Source organism: Quercus lobata, chromosome 10 (genome assembly GCF_001633185.2).
Source record: "Quercus lobata isolate SW786 chromosome 10, ValleyOak3.0 Primary Assembly, whole genome shotgun sequence".
Classification (NCBI taxonomy): domain Eukaryota; kingdom Viridiplantae; phylum Streptophyta; class Magnoliopsida; order Fagales; family Fagaceae; genus Quercus; species Quercus lobata.
The window spans coordinates 58872337-58887607 of NC_044913.1; the positions used below are offsets into that span (position 1 = coordinate 58872337).

Below are 15271 nucleotides of genomic sequence, written 5' to 3' on the forward strand. Positions count from 1 at the left end.
GTCGATAGTTTCATCATCATTATGCGAGATGTAATTTCAAGCTAATGATCTATGTAATTAAAGTCATTTTTATTATAATTAATTAGTTTTTTTTTTTTCATTTACATAATTAAATTGCTTAACTCTATTTTTGAATAGACAAAATTTGATTCCAAACATATTTGGAGCCTTGGGCTTCAACCCCCATTAAGAAGAATATATGTGTTTTTGTCATGAGCAATGAACATGACTCACTTAATCTTAATTATACTTGATCCAAGTATCCAACCAATCATATGAGTTAACAAGCATTACACATGACAAGGACACATGTTGTCTTTTTATAAAGAGCTGAAGCCCAAAGTTCCATATATTTCTTAAAGCATAACTTCTTCCTTTTGGATAAAAAACATCAGAGGAACTAGATATGAAGAAAGTTAAAAAGTGACCAATATATTAATTAGCACATTTGAGCATATCATTGAATTTCTTAGCCATAATCTTTTATTTGGATGAGGAGAACGAGAGAGGAAGGGTGCTCAGAAATCTGCTACCCTTTCCTTCTCACTCTTCCCCTCCATTCTAGACTTAAAAGTTATAATACTAAACCAATTAAATCACAAGAAATAAATAACTAAAAAACACCCCCCCCCCCCAACCCACCCACACCATATAATATATATATATATATATATATATATATATATTGATGAGGGAGAATTGCAAAGAAGGGTGCTTGGAAACCATTAAAAATTAATAAGTAAATTGGCTAATAAAATCATGTTTGGGGCATTTGGGCCCCTCTCCTCCAAGAACACATCAGCCCAGGCCCAGCTCAACAAGGAAAGATAAAGACAGACCCCAAAAAAATTAAAAAGCCCAATTAAAGGCCCATTAAAACTACTAGCTTTTCACCAGGTACCTCTCTAAAACCCTAAACCTAGCCTCTCTCTCTGTTTTTTCCTCTCTCCAAGGTCAGAGAGGTAATCAACAACGCCGCATCAACCACGCCGCCGGCCTCTCCAACCTCCAATTTTCAAGTATTATTCTCTGATGCTCTTTCTCTCCACACCATACGTTTATAGTTTGTGTGAATTTCTGCTGACTGTGGGTTTTTTTTTTTTTTTTTTGCTGAGGATGATTGTGAATTGAATAATTGACAAAAATCCATTCATAATGTTGTTTTTTGGCAACTATGTTTGTGGGTTTTGTTGATTTTGCTTGCTTGGCTTTTGGGTTAGGTCCATATAGGATTTAAGAATTCTGGGTATTGCATTTTCTGGTTAATTTTGTATTTTTTGAAATATGGGTGTTTTTGATATTATCATTGGTGTGGTAGTGTGAGTTTATGAATGAAATTTTAATTATACTTTTCACTACTTTGTTATTGTAGTAGTAGGGGGGTGATTGCTGGTGAAGCTTTAAGATGGTGCAGTATAATTTTAAGAACATTACTGTAGTTCCAAATGGGAAGGACTTCATTGATATAATTTTGTCTCGTACTCAACGGCAAACGCCGACTGTTGTCCATAAGGGCTATGCTATCTCTCGCCTACGCCAATTTTATATGCGTAAAGTGAAGTATACCCAGACGAACTATTATGACAAGCTATCTACAATCATCGACGAGTTTCCTCGTCTTGATGATATCCATCCTTTTTATGGAGATCTTCTTCATGTGCTCTACAACAAAGATCACTACAAGCTTGCCCTTGGCCAAATCAATACCGCAAGGAATCTGATTAGTAAGATTGCTAAAGATTATGTCAGGTTGTTGAAGTATGGCGATTCGTTGTACCGATGCAAGTGTCTGAAGGTTGCTGCTCTTGGTCGCATGTGCACTGTCATAAAAAGGGTTGCTCCTAGTTTGGCTTACTTAGAACAGATCAGACAGCATATGGCTAGGCTACCTTCGATTGATCCAAATACTCGGACGGTCTTGATTTGTGGGTATCCCAATGTGGGCAAGAGTTCCTTCATTAACAAGATCACTAGAGCTGATGTGGATGTCCAGCCCTATGCTTTCACCACAAAGTCGCTCTTTGTCGGTCATACAGACTATAAGTACCTAAGGTATCAAGTCATTGATACACCTGGTATTTTGGACCGGCCTTTTGAGGATCGCAATATTATTGAGATGTGCAGTATCACAGCTTTGGCACATCTTCGAGCTGCAGTGTTGTTCTTCTTAGACATCTCGGGGTCTTGTGGATATACCATTGCACAACAGGCTGCACTTTTTCACAGCATTAAGTCTCTGTTTATGAACAAACCGTTGACTATTGTATGCAACAAGACTGATTTGCAACCACTTGAAGGTTTATCAGAGGAAGATATGAAGTTGGTCATGGAGATGAAAGCTGAAGCTATGAAGACAGTGATTGGTCAAGGAGGTGAGCCTACTGATGACCAAGGGGTGCTGCTGACCATGAGTACTTTGACTGAGGATGGGGTAATTGCTGTGAAAAATGCAGCTTGTGAGAGGTTATTGGATCAGAGGGTTGAAATAAAGATGAAATCCAAAAAGATAAATGATTGCTTAAATCGTTTTCATGTTGCGATTCCAAAGCCACGGGACCAGAAGGAAAGGCCACCTTGTATACCTCAGGCAGTTTTGGAAGCTAAAGCGAAGCAAGCAGCAGAGAAGGAAAAGAGGAAAACTGAAAAGGATTTGGAGAATGAGAATGGTGGTGCAGGAGTATACTCTGCTAGTTTGAAGAAGAATTATATCTTAGCTAATGATGAATGGAAAGAAGATGTATTGCCAGAAATTCTTGATGGGCACAATGTGTATGACTTCATTGATCCTGATATTTTACAAAGGCTTGAGGAGTTGGAACAAGAAGAAGGGCTAAGGCAGGCAGAGGAAGTTGATGATGATTTTGAGATGGATGGCAAGGAATTGACTCCGGAAGAGCAACAAGCATTGGCTGAGATTAGAAAAAAGAAAAGCTTACTCATTCAACAGCACAGGATCAAGAAAAGCACTGCAGAGAGCCGGCCTATTGTACCAAGAAAGTTTGACAAGGACAAGCAGTTCACAACCAGGAGAATGGGAAGGCAGCTATCTGCTTTGGGGCTGGATCCATCTAAGGCCATTGATCGAGCCCGTAGTAGGTCGAGAGGTCGGAAGAGGGAGAGGTCACCTGCTAATGATGGTGGTGATGCTATGGATATGGATGTGGACACACCTAACAAGAGGCTGCGAATGAGGTCTAGATCCCGATCAAGGTCAGTCTCACGGCCACCGGGTGAACTTGTCCCTGGAGAGGGCTTCAGGGACTCTGCTCAAAAGGTTAAGGCACAAAAGCTTGCAAAGAAATCTTCCAAGAAGAGGAACAAGGATGCACGTCGTGGTGAGGCAGATAGGGTAATACCTACTTTGAAACCAAAGCATTTGTTCTCTGGGAAGCGGTCCAGCGGAAAAACTGATAGACGTTGATTTACTAGAGGTAAATCCATGTGCATTGCCTTTTCATTTTCACTTGAGCTTGTCTTTTTATTTTAACACACTTACAATTTTTCTCATTTGCTTATCTATATATATTAAGATCGCATTTTTGTTTTTTTGGTATTTAAGAGCTCTTTTCATTGTTTAATAACTAGTATTTACACTGTATGTTGAATGTTGATGGTTTCGCTGCGCGCCTGTTATCTGAGGCTTCAGGTGCATTTTTTTCTTTCTTTCTCCCTTGCATGCTTTTGGAACAGATGTATCTGTTTTAAGATTTTCAGATTTTATGGATGCTGGTAAATGGGAGGATGCCAAAGCTGTAAGGAGCAATTATTTGGTTCTTGATTGAATATGTGTTGATGATGGTGCTCACCTTTCTTGTAACTTGGTTCTACTTTGAGACATTTTAGTCGTCAAATCATTCTATGCATAAATTTGCTAAAACATCAGACAATGTAACCTATATTATCCGAGATTCCTGGGTAAAGTATATATTTGGCAGTTCCCTTGATGCTTGATTATTATTTTTTTGAGAATTGAGTGCAGTGTTTGTAAATTTTTATTAAGCTCTTTGCGGTGCATCCATTGTATGGAGAAGTTTGGTATGTTGATTACCTTCAGTTTCTTAAATGCTAATATCATATCGATAGGTGTTAGGTGCATGTGTTTTCTTCCTTTCCCCAAAATTATTTTGGAAACAAGAACATCCCCTTTTATTTTCCTCACATGCAAACCAGCTTATATCCTTTATTGGACATGGCTAAATATAAGATATTGTTCTTGCATTGGAATATTTTTTAGCCATGTGGAATAATCTCATGCTGCTTACATTCTTGCATGGGCTGTTTAACCCTTAAGAAAGGCAATTGGAAGAGCTTAGAGGTCTGGTTTATTGACTACTTTTCCCATTCTAGGCTTTATAATTGACATCATATTATGATATTAGAGACAAAAATTTTCAGAATCTTCGGGAGGTTTGATTTCTTTAGTAATAATCAAGATGCTTTTTTGTACAGGGCATGTTGGTTCATGGTTCGTGGAGACAGAATTCCTTGGGTTTACTTGCAGTCAAGAAAGAATTTTGTTCGATCAATTCTTTGGTTTGGCTGTAGGTTGTACTCTTCTTGACCATGGCAGCATATCAGCAGATTTTTGTTATCTTCTTTGTTATAGCATAATGTTGAGAAAATTTTGAGTTTGAGAAACGATTTAAATTATAATTTTTCCTAAGTGACTAGAGCGTGACTTAATATTAAATTTTTTGTTTGGTTTTTCCTCTTAATATCGTAATGTGTATTAGTTCACAGATGAATTTGGCTTAATTGCTGTTTGTTAGATACTCCAAGACCCAATTCAAATTATGTTTTCATTGATGATCGTTTTGAAACAATTCTCTGATTCAGTCATTGCTTGGTTGTTTCTCTTAATATATGAAAGTTACAGTACATGTTTGAGTGAAAAATGCAACTGAAACTATGCCAAAATTTGGCCGCATCCAAAGCCCAAGATAAAGAAGAATCATAGACTATGCAATCAATAGGGTGCCCCAAGTGTTTGTACTTTCTGACGAGTTCGGCTTAAAGTCTTTGAGCCACTGTCTTTCAAACGAGTGAGATTCTCGATTCTATCTTTTTTTAATTTAAACATTTCCGATTTCACAAGAAAAAGAAAATGGACCTATGACAAGCTGCGATCTATAGGACAGAAATTTTAGGTTTTATTTTATAAGATGACTAACAGGTATTCATTCCCCAAAGAATGCAAATTAAAAAAGTGTAATGATGCACTTGCTAGAAGGGGTGGGATTTTGTAATTTATAACATTCTTCCAATCTGATGCTTTGTTATTATTATACTAATATTCAGACAAAGTTGGCATGTATTATGATACGCAGTGTGTCTACTAGTACTAACCTTGCCGTTTAGTTGTTAATGCAATTCCATATTTTACCCCCAAAAAAAGAAAATGAAATTTTCCACTGGATGTTTGGCATGTACCATGGCTTCAGTCCTAGGACAGTTTAAACTTTAAAGAGATTGAATAAGAGCTAACAATATATTACAACGTAGGAAATTGGAAAATCAAACTGAGGAATTGGAACCTGGTACAAAAAATATTGGTTCGAGTAACATGAGGTGCCTATATACTCTAATATTGACAGGTAATAATATATATATATATATATATATAAATATGTATATATACACCTCGTTGAGCATGATACAACAATGTTAATGCATTACCACAAGCTAATGCTCGATATCTTTTACCTGGACGAGTAGAGCATAGTGAATTCATGAATTTAAATTATGGATTGCGTCGATGGACTAGGATTTGATTGCTATTGATCCTCGTTAGCGCAGATTATAAATTTTTTTAGTAACAACTTTAGTTCAACACTTTTGATTCGGAGAGATAATAATTTGAGAGACTCAAAGTGAGAGGTTAATATAATGCTATATATGAACACCACATAATCCAAAAACTTAAATCGATGAGTTTGGGTCCAAATAAATTGTAGTATTGAGGACTCACTCTTGTAATTAGTATCTCTTGTGGGACTTAAACACTTGACTAACTACACTACCCACATGTAAATATTTCAACAAATCTCCATATTTAAGTGTAAACCTTACCGCACATCCTTAGTGCGGTAGTCACTCCACAAGTATTAGTGCTTGTAGGGTGTGGAGGGCAAGGGCCGGGATTCATGTCTCTAAGAGGGAGTTTCACACACATATATACTTAGATTAGGCTAGATTAGAAATTCTATTTTACATTAAAATAATAATAATAATAATAAATAAATAAATAAATAAATAAAAATAAAAGAAAAAAGAAAAAAGTGTGAACCTTCTACTAAATCACTTGTAACACTTTAGTTATTTTTTCTCTTGAATTAAAGTCTTTTTCTGCACAATCTAAGTGTCATGCATTACCTTCACCAATAGAGTGCCCTTTACTCAATTATAGATGGAGCGAAGATGGGAGTCTTACTTGCACAACAATGACAGTCATCAACATGCATCTAGTAAAAACTTTACTTAACCATGGGTAGAATTGAGGAGTCTTCCTTTTAGTTGGTGTTATCCACTGTCAAACACTTGCCCAATTGAACCATTGACTCAAATTTCGTAAATCCACTTGTTGGGGAAATAAGAACTTGAAAAGACTCCAATTGAGTAATTAATATAATATATAAAAACATTATATAACCCAAAGGTTTTGGTAATATGTTTGGGTCCAACTATGTTATATGAACCTCTCACTCTTATAATTAGTATCATCAACACTTTACTAATTAATCACACTACTCACACATAAATATTTCAAACTTAAAGAATAAGACTAATCCCACTATATACATAAAAACCTTAATTCTGAATTTCAACTATTTTTTTTTTCCCCTCCAATTGGCTTCTTTCCTTAATTGATTAAGATTTTCCACATCTTAATAATCAAGATGTGGAGACAGAATTCCTTGGGTTTACTTGCAGTCAAGAAAGAATTTTGTTCGATCAATTCTTTGGTTTGGCTGTAGGTTGCACACTTCTTGACCATGGCAGCATATCAGCAGATTTTTGTTATCTTCTTTGTTTTTTGCATAATGTTGAGGCAATTTTGAGTTTGAGAAACGATTTAAATTATAATTTTTCCTAAGCGACTAGAGCGTGACTTCATATTAAATTTTTTGGTTGGTTTTTTCTCTCAATCTGGTAATGTGTACTAGTTCACAGATGAATTTGGCTTAATTGCTGTTTGTTAGATACTCCCAAGACCCAATTCAAATTATGTTTTCATTGATGACCGTTTTGAAACAACTCTGATTCAGTCAAATTCTTTGCTTGGCTGTTTCTCCTAATCTTGTAAATATGTATGAGCTTCAATAACCCATGATACACACGATAAATATGAAAGTTACAGCACATGTTTGAGTGAAAAATGGAACTGAAACTAAGTCAAATTCTGGCCACATCCAAAGCCCATGATAAAGAAGAATCATAGACTATGCAATCAATAGGGTGCCCCAAGTCTTTGTACTTTTTGATGAGTTTGGCTAAGTCTATGCGCCAACGGCTTTCAAACGAGTGAGATACGCATGGAGACTCTCCGATTGGTGAAAGCTGCCCTCATTATAGCCATCTGATATTTTGTGTCAAATTCGACAGAGGCTGATGACTTGGGCTGCATGGTCTTGAAAATGAAATGAGTGATGGCAAATGTGGCTCTAATCCCTTTGGAGGCTAATGGGTTTGGGTGGCCTTGACTTGGGTAAGATAGTGCCAACACATGGGCTCCATAGCCTTTATTTTCCATCTCTATCTCTTGGGATTACGTACTATTACTTTATTTCTTTTCAGGCAATTGAAGGAATAATTGAACAATGAACAATAATCACGAGCAAGCTATTTGTAGGCATCGGGTATGCAAGTCAAACATGTGTTCAACTACTTTATAGTTTATATTACATGAACTGGAGAATGATATATGTAACTTGTTTTGATTGCTTAAAAATAAAAAAGAAAAATAATTGAGCAAGCTATTTGTAGGCATTAGGTATGCAAGTCAAACATGTGTTCAACTACTTTATAGTTTATATTACATCAACTGGAGAATAATATATGTAACTTGTTTTGATTGCTTAAAAATAAAATAAAATAAAAAAGGCACGCAACATGTAGTGATCAGTGGAACATTTAGCGAAATACTTAGATTGGGATTGAGAATTTATATCCATGTGTGGTGCGCCATTACTTCTGGATGCACATTTTTAGAACAAAAATTATCGATTCTATTTTTTTTAATTTAAACTTTTCCGATTTCATAAGAAAAAAATTGGACATGTGACAAGCTGCGATCTATAAATTTTTTTTTGGGAACATCTAGAATAAGACAGACATTTTGGAGAAAATGGGCTTTTGCCCCTTTTTTTTTTTTAAAAAAAAAAAAAATTCTAGCATTTTGCCCCTCTTTCCCAAACTAATTAAGGAAATACCACTGTTTTGAAACTCGATTTTCTAAAAATCGAATTTCAATTTAAAACTCGATTTTTGGACAATTAAGTTATAACAAATTGAAAATAAAAAAAATAAAAAAATAAAATTTTTGGAACTTGAGTTTATGGAACTTGAGTTCATAGAACTCATGTTCCTAGAAAAAATTCAAGTGGAACTTGAGTTCCATGAACTCAAGTACTTTACATGGTACTTGAGTTCATTGAGTTCATGGAACTCAAGTTCCCAAAAAAAAAAAAAAAAAAAAAAAAAGAATTTCTAAGTTCATGTTCGCTATAACTCGATGTTCCATAAATCGAGTTATACATTTAAATCGAGTTTCAAAACAGTAGCATTTCTTTAATTAGCTAGTTTGGGAAAGGGGGCAAAATACTAGAATTTTTGTGTGAAAGGGGCATTTGCCCATTTTGGCCTAGAAAATTTTAGGCTTTATTTTATAAGATAACAGGTATTCATTCTTCCAAAGAATGCAAATTTAAAAAGTGTGATGATGCACTTGCCAGAAGAGGTGTGAGATAGGAAGGGGATTTTGTAATTCATAACATTCTCCCAATCTGATGCTTTGTTATTTATACTAATATTTAGACAAACTTGGCATGTATTATGATATGCTATGTGTCTACTAACCTTGCCGTTTAGTTGTTAATGCAATTCCATATTTTACCCCCAAAAAAAGTAAATGAAATTTTCCACTAGCTATTTGGCATGTTTATATATACACCCACACACCTTGTTGAGCTTGATACAACAATATTAATGCATTACCACAAGCTAATGCTCGATATGTTACCTGGACGAGTAGGGCATAGTGAATTGAATTTAGATTGTTATAAAAAATAAATTAAAAAAAAGAATCGAATTTAAATTATCAATTGCGTCGATGGACAAGGATTTGATTGCTATTGATCCTTGTTAGCACATATTTTAAATTTTTCTAGTAACAACTTTAGTTCAACTCTTTTGTTTCAGAGAGATAATAATTTGGGGAGACTCCAAGTTAGAGGTTAATATAATGCTATATATAAACATCACGTAATCCAAAAACTTAAATCGATGAGTTTGGGTCCAACTAAATTGTAGTATTAAGGACTCACTCTTGTAAATATTTCAACAAATCTCCACATTCAAGTGTGAACCTTCTACTAAATCACTTGTAACACTTTAGTTAGTTTTCCTCTTGAATGGAAGTCTTTTTTTGCACAATCTAAGTGTCATGCATTAACATCACTAATAGCTAGAGCGCCCTTTACTCAACTATAGGTGGAGTGAATATGGGAGTTTTCCTTTGCACAACTATGGAAGTCACCAACATGCATCTAGTAAAAGCTTTACATAACCATGGGTAGAGTTGAGGAGTCTTCCTCTTAATTGGTGTTATCCACTATCAAACACTTGCTGAGTTGAACCACTGACTCTTATTTCGTAAATCCACTTACTAGAGAGATAAGAACTGGAGAAGACTTCAATTGAATAGTAAATATAATATATAAGAACACCACTTAACCCAAAAACTCTAGTAAAAGTTTGAGTCCAACTATATTATATGAACCTCTCACTCTTATAATTAGTATCATCTCAAAACTTTACTAATTAAACACACTACTCAGACAAGAACATTTCAAATTTAAACTATTAATACAAAACAACTAAAATCAACTTAAAAAATAAGACTAACCTCAAAACACTAAGATGCATGCATAAAAATCCTTATTCTGAATTTTGACTCTTTTCCCCTCTCCAATTGGCTTCTTTCCTTAATTGATTAGCATTTTCTACATCTTTTAGGTCTTTGAGTATTAGTTGGGTTCAGCCCACACCTTTATGCCTTAACTAAAGCTCATTGGCGTGTAAATTCTCAATTACCTATAAAACATATATAATTCAAAATGGGTCAAAAGTTAACATAGAAGTAACATTAAATATGCAAATATGAGAGTAATTTGTTTAATATATTTCATGCTCATCATGAGATTTTTTTTCATGTTGGATATTAAAAGGAGATATTTTGCTAATTTTAAAGTTTGTAGAAATATTTTGGTTGGTTTAAAATTTTAAGGGATATTTCTATTATTTTGGTATTTTGGAGTTTTCAAGAATATTTTGGCTATTTTGGTGATACATTTTCCAATTTGATGTTTCAAAGTTTTTTTTTTTTTTTTTTTTTTTTTAAGGTTTTATGGGTTCTATTATCCTGAAATAAAAAAGGGATTTCGGGTTCATGAGAAGGAGGTTTTAGTTTAATTAAAAGTAGAAATCCTAAAGGATGAAGGGGGAGAGCAAGAGGCAGGAGAAAATGCTCAACACAGAGCATTATGCAACAAACTAAAACCAACGTTGCTGCACAAAAATACTCCACAACCACTTCAATTACAGAAATCCAGACACCCATTTCCTATAATTCAGCAGGTCCGAGTGTAATTCTCGATCTCACTTGGCAGCACCCCCCAATCGAGTGCCCTTTCTCTTGATCTCCCTTGCTCAACAATCATTTGTTATCTTCCTTATTTTGTACTTTTTTACTCAAGAAGTAATGGCGTGTTTATTATTTCCGTTGTATTTTTCTTCCTCTTGCATAGTTCTGACTCTGACATTGATGGTGCAAATTCTCTCTCACTCTCTTTATATAATGGATTTACTAATGAATATATTTATATCGGCATTCATGAATATATTCATTTTATCTCTCTAAATATATTAGTCTAGCTAAACATATTTCTTAACCTCTTTTTGTATGCTTCATAATACATATCCCACATTACTTGAACATGAGAAACTCTCTTTTTCTTTTTCTTTTTTCGTACTTTATTACGTTATTTTGTTGCCTAAGATAAAAACACAACAGCAGTGGCCAAATGACCAATTGGCGTGAATCTTGAACTCGAGTACTTCAAAGAACCCAACTTTAATCGCTAATTTATCCAAATGTGATGTGTACTCCAACAATCATTTAATCATCATTCTAATAATAACAATTCATTTATTACATCATGAGACAGAAACTAGTGTATCAATTTAGATACAATTTCATCAATGTTCTTGTCCGAAGTGCCTCCCTCACTGACTGCCTCTAGAGCCAAGCCCTTCCATTTTATAGCATTCTCTTTCATTTCTTTACCTCTCTCACCCTCCATTACTTCCCTTATGCAAAACTCAATCTCTTCTCTACCCACAATCCCATTCTCATCAACCTTAACCCTAATTCCCACCTTCCACACATCCTGAACAAACTTGGCATCTGTTGTTTGGTCGGTCCATTGTGGCATACCCACCATTGGCACTCCCAAGCTCAATGTCTCAACCGTAGAATTCCACCCACAATGAGTAAAAAAGCACCCAATAGCCTTATGTGATAGCACTTCCATTTGAAGGCACCAATTCACCACCATGCCTTTCTCTCCAATATCTTCCACAAACGTTTTTGGGAGCTTTGCTTCCTCTGAAGCCCTAACAACCCACAAAAAGTAGTAATTGCTTCCCTTAAAACCCAAAGCCAATTCCTCCATTTGCATGTTGCTTAAATTGGCCATGCTACCAAATGACACAAAAACAACAGACCCTGCTGGCTTGGTGTCGAGCCAATTGATGATATTAATAGAGGACTCTAAAGTGAAGAGGTTAAGCCCATAACGGTTATCATTCTTGACTCGGTTGTCAAGGTACTTAGATGGAACTGTTGGCCCAATTGTCAACAATGGACAAATTTTTGACATTGCATCCACCACCTGTTATAATAAAGCACAACGTATAATCAGTCTTTAATTTATTTGGGCCCATAATTGTTATTATTCTTTCTAAAGACTTTTTATCCTTTAGTAAGTTCGTAGCTTTTCAAAACTTAACTTCTCTTGAAAATTGTCTAGTTTCCACACTTTTTCATAATTCTCATTTCTTGAAAATTCTATAATTTCAAAAGAGGGTTTAGAACATCTTGCGTATCCACATGATTTTCCTTTTAAACCTCATTACATAGCATTTGTATAACTCGACATAAAATATGCATAATTCCTTTGAAATATAAGCATAAGCATATTTATTTAAAGCATTGTTATAAAAACACATCTTATAAATAAAATAAAAAATAAAAAAAATGGGCTGCTAGACCCTCATGTCACATTCTTTCTAAAGACTGATTATAATAGATAAAAATTTGTTGATAGTTACGGCCTCAATTATGCTAGGATGTAATGTCAAGCTAATCTTCTATCTAGCTGTAGTCAAATTTTTTTATAATTAATATTTGTTTTTAGTATATCTTTATATTACTTAATCCTATATTAGGATGATGAAAAGGACAGTAACAAGAAGAGAAGTAATTGAAAAGCGCTACTGAAATGTAAAAACTAGTTAGATTATGTGCATCATTAAATTTCTTATCCATAATTTAGATGATGAAAAAGAGAGCAACAATAAGAGAAGTGAAAAGCTATTGAAATATAAAAACTAATTAGATTGAGTTTATCATTAAATTCCTTAACAATAATTTGGATGGGAGAGAAGAGAGGAAAAGGTGCTTGGAATTCCATTCATCCTTTCCTCCTTCCTCCATTTGTTCTAGGAGAAGGTGTCTCTTGTGTCTGTTCCATGTAGCAGGCCCCTCACAAGCTTGGGGATACCTTATAGGGCCCAAAAACTTGTCAAAAATTTGCCCCATAGTGCGAAAAAATATCTTGTGCCGGATCCATAGAGCGGCCATGTGAGATAATTTTCACCGTGGAACGGACTTGTGAGATATTTAAAGCAGTTGCAAATATAAAGTAATAGCATTAAAAATGGTCTACAGTGTAACCTACCTCAGCCTCTAACTTGTAGAAGGTGTTGACAACAATCCAATCGGCTTTATCAGTGTTAGAAAATTGCTTCAGCACCATCTCAAAATAAGCTGGATATGATCCATTATCATAGATGAAGGATGGCATGTCTTGTAGCTCAAGCAACGGCATTCCAGGAATGGACACTGGTGTTGATGAAACTGGGAGCTTCAAAAGCCCATGATGCGTATAATAATATATGAAATTAACAGCACATGCTTGGGTGAAAAATGCAACTGCAACTAAGCCAAATTGTTTGGCCACATCCAAAGCCCAAGGCAAAAAAGCATCATAGACTAAGCAATCAATTGGGTGCCCCAACTCTTTATACTTCATGATGAGATTGGCTAAGGTCTTGGACCCATTATCTTCAAAACGAGTGAGATAGTCATGGATGCTCTCTGATTGGTAAAAGCCACCCTCATCATAGCCATCAGATATTGTGTCAAATTGGACAGAGTCTGAGGGCTCAGGCTGAAAGGTCTTGTAGATGAAATGGGTGGTGACAAATGTGGCTCTAAGTCCTTTGGAGGCTAACCTCTTAGAGAAATGGAGCATTGGGTTTATGTGGCCTTGACTTGGGTAAGGCAGTGCCAACACATGGGCTCCATAGCCTTTGTTTTCCATCTCTCTTTTGGGATTACAATTACTACTTCACTCTCTTTGCTTTTCTAGGTAAGTATCACAGATTATTAGTTGAGCCAAGCTATTTGTAGAGGGTATGCAAGTCAAACATATGCTCTCCCAAAGAAAAGGAAAAAACAAAGATTGGTAGGTGACATTAGAAAATAGGTACAAATGAGAATGAGAGGCCATAAATGGCCATATCCCAAAGACATTTTAGAAAAGGACAAGGGAAAGCCTCCAAAAATAATTTCTAGACAAATACAAAACTCTATCAATCAATTTTTTGATTAGTCATATAGGGATCATTTCAAGGGATTGAAAAGTCGGTATTCATATATAAAATAATGATTAAGTAACGTGAGTTGACAATAGATTAAAAGATAGGAAATTGGAATCAAATAGAGGAATTGGATCGAGTAACATGTGGTACCTATATATGATAATATAGTACAGGTAATAATTATATTGAAGGTGGCCCAAGTCCAGGGGCAGAGCTACAGATGAGCTTGGGGGCCATGGCCACTCTAAAATTTTATAATTTTCTTTATTTTATGTATAACTATTAAAAACTTTAAAATTTTAGCTATAAAAATAAAATTTGGCTCCCATATATTTAAGTTAGTACAATGATGCTCATAAAAAATAATAAATTTTGTCAATTGGCCTAGTATATAAATAAAGTAGTTTTTGTTTTCTTAAATTCATTTTTACATGTTTAATATCAAACTAAACAATTTCTATATGCTCATTGGAGTTTAAAAAATGCAAGTTCCCCTAAAAATATTATCTAGCGAATATACATATGTCAAAGTTAATAGTTTCATATACAATATATTTATAAATTATGACTTATTTTAGTATCAAAATATTAAGGCTTATATATATATATATATATATATATGTGTGTGTGTGTGTGTGTGTGTGTACACATGGCATGATACAAAATATTAAGGCTTAGTGTGCATTTAGATTTAGATGAAAATTATGATTTATTTTACTATTCAGCTTATTTTTGCTACTATTTATAGTTTATAGGTTTCACTGTACTTTTTAGTACTATTCATGAGCCCTGCTATTTTATTTCAACTAACTTTTACCTCTATCTACAGTACTTTTAGCAATAAGTTTTCAATTTCAGCAAAATAAGTGGTATCCAAATAGACTCTTAGGGTCTATTTGGATAAAACTTATTTTGCTGAAATTGAAACTTGAAAACTGAAAACACTGTAGTAAAATATTTTTTAAATGTGTGAATAGTGCCGTGAGACTCATTTTTAATGGAAAAAGATGTAGAAAAGTGAAGTTTATAGGTTCCATAAACAGTGCACGGATCCACTGATCTGTTGAAAAGTCAAAAATTTCGGTTACTGTTTATGCACAGTACATAA

At 34.6% G+C, this 15271-nt stretch overlaps 2 protein-coding genes across 2 annotated transcripts; one reads left to right on the forward strand and one right to left on the reverse strand.

Moving 5' to 3' along the window:
* The first annotated feature begins 903 nt into the window (after positions 1–903).
* Positions 904–4817, forward strand: LOC115963343 (nucleolar GTP-binding protein 1-like). Its single transcript, XM_031082310.1, has 3 exons — positions 904–1019; positions 1373–3431; positions 4450–4817. Exon 2 carries the CDS (start codon positions 1406–1408, stop codon positions 3419–3421), a length of 2016 nt encoding a protein of 671 aa, XP_030938170.1. The 5' UTR covers positions 904–1019; positions 1373–1405; the 3' UTR covers positions 3422–3431; positions 4450–4817.
* A 6563-nt stretch (positions 4818–11380) lies between these two features.
* Positions 11381–13976, reverse strand: LOC115963344 (UDP-glycosyltransferase 74F2-like). The gene is made up of 2 exons (XM_031082311.1): positions 13239–13976; positions 11381–12170 (listed from the first exon to the last, which is right to left on the reverse strand). The coding sequence occupies exons 1-2, from the start codon at positions 13881–13883 to the stop codon at positions 11448–11450; spliced, it is 1368 nt and encodes a 455-aa protein (XP_030938171.1). The 5' UTR covers positions 13884–13976; the 3' UTR covers positions 11381–11447.
* Between the last annotated feature and the right edge of the window lie 1295 nt (positions 13977–15271).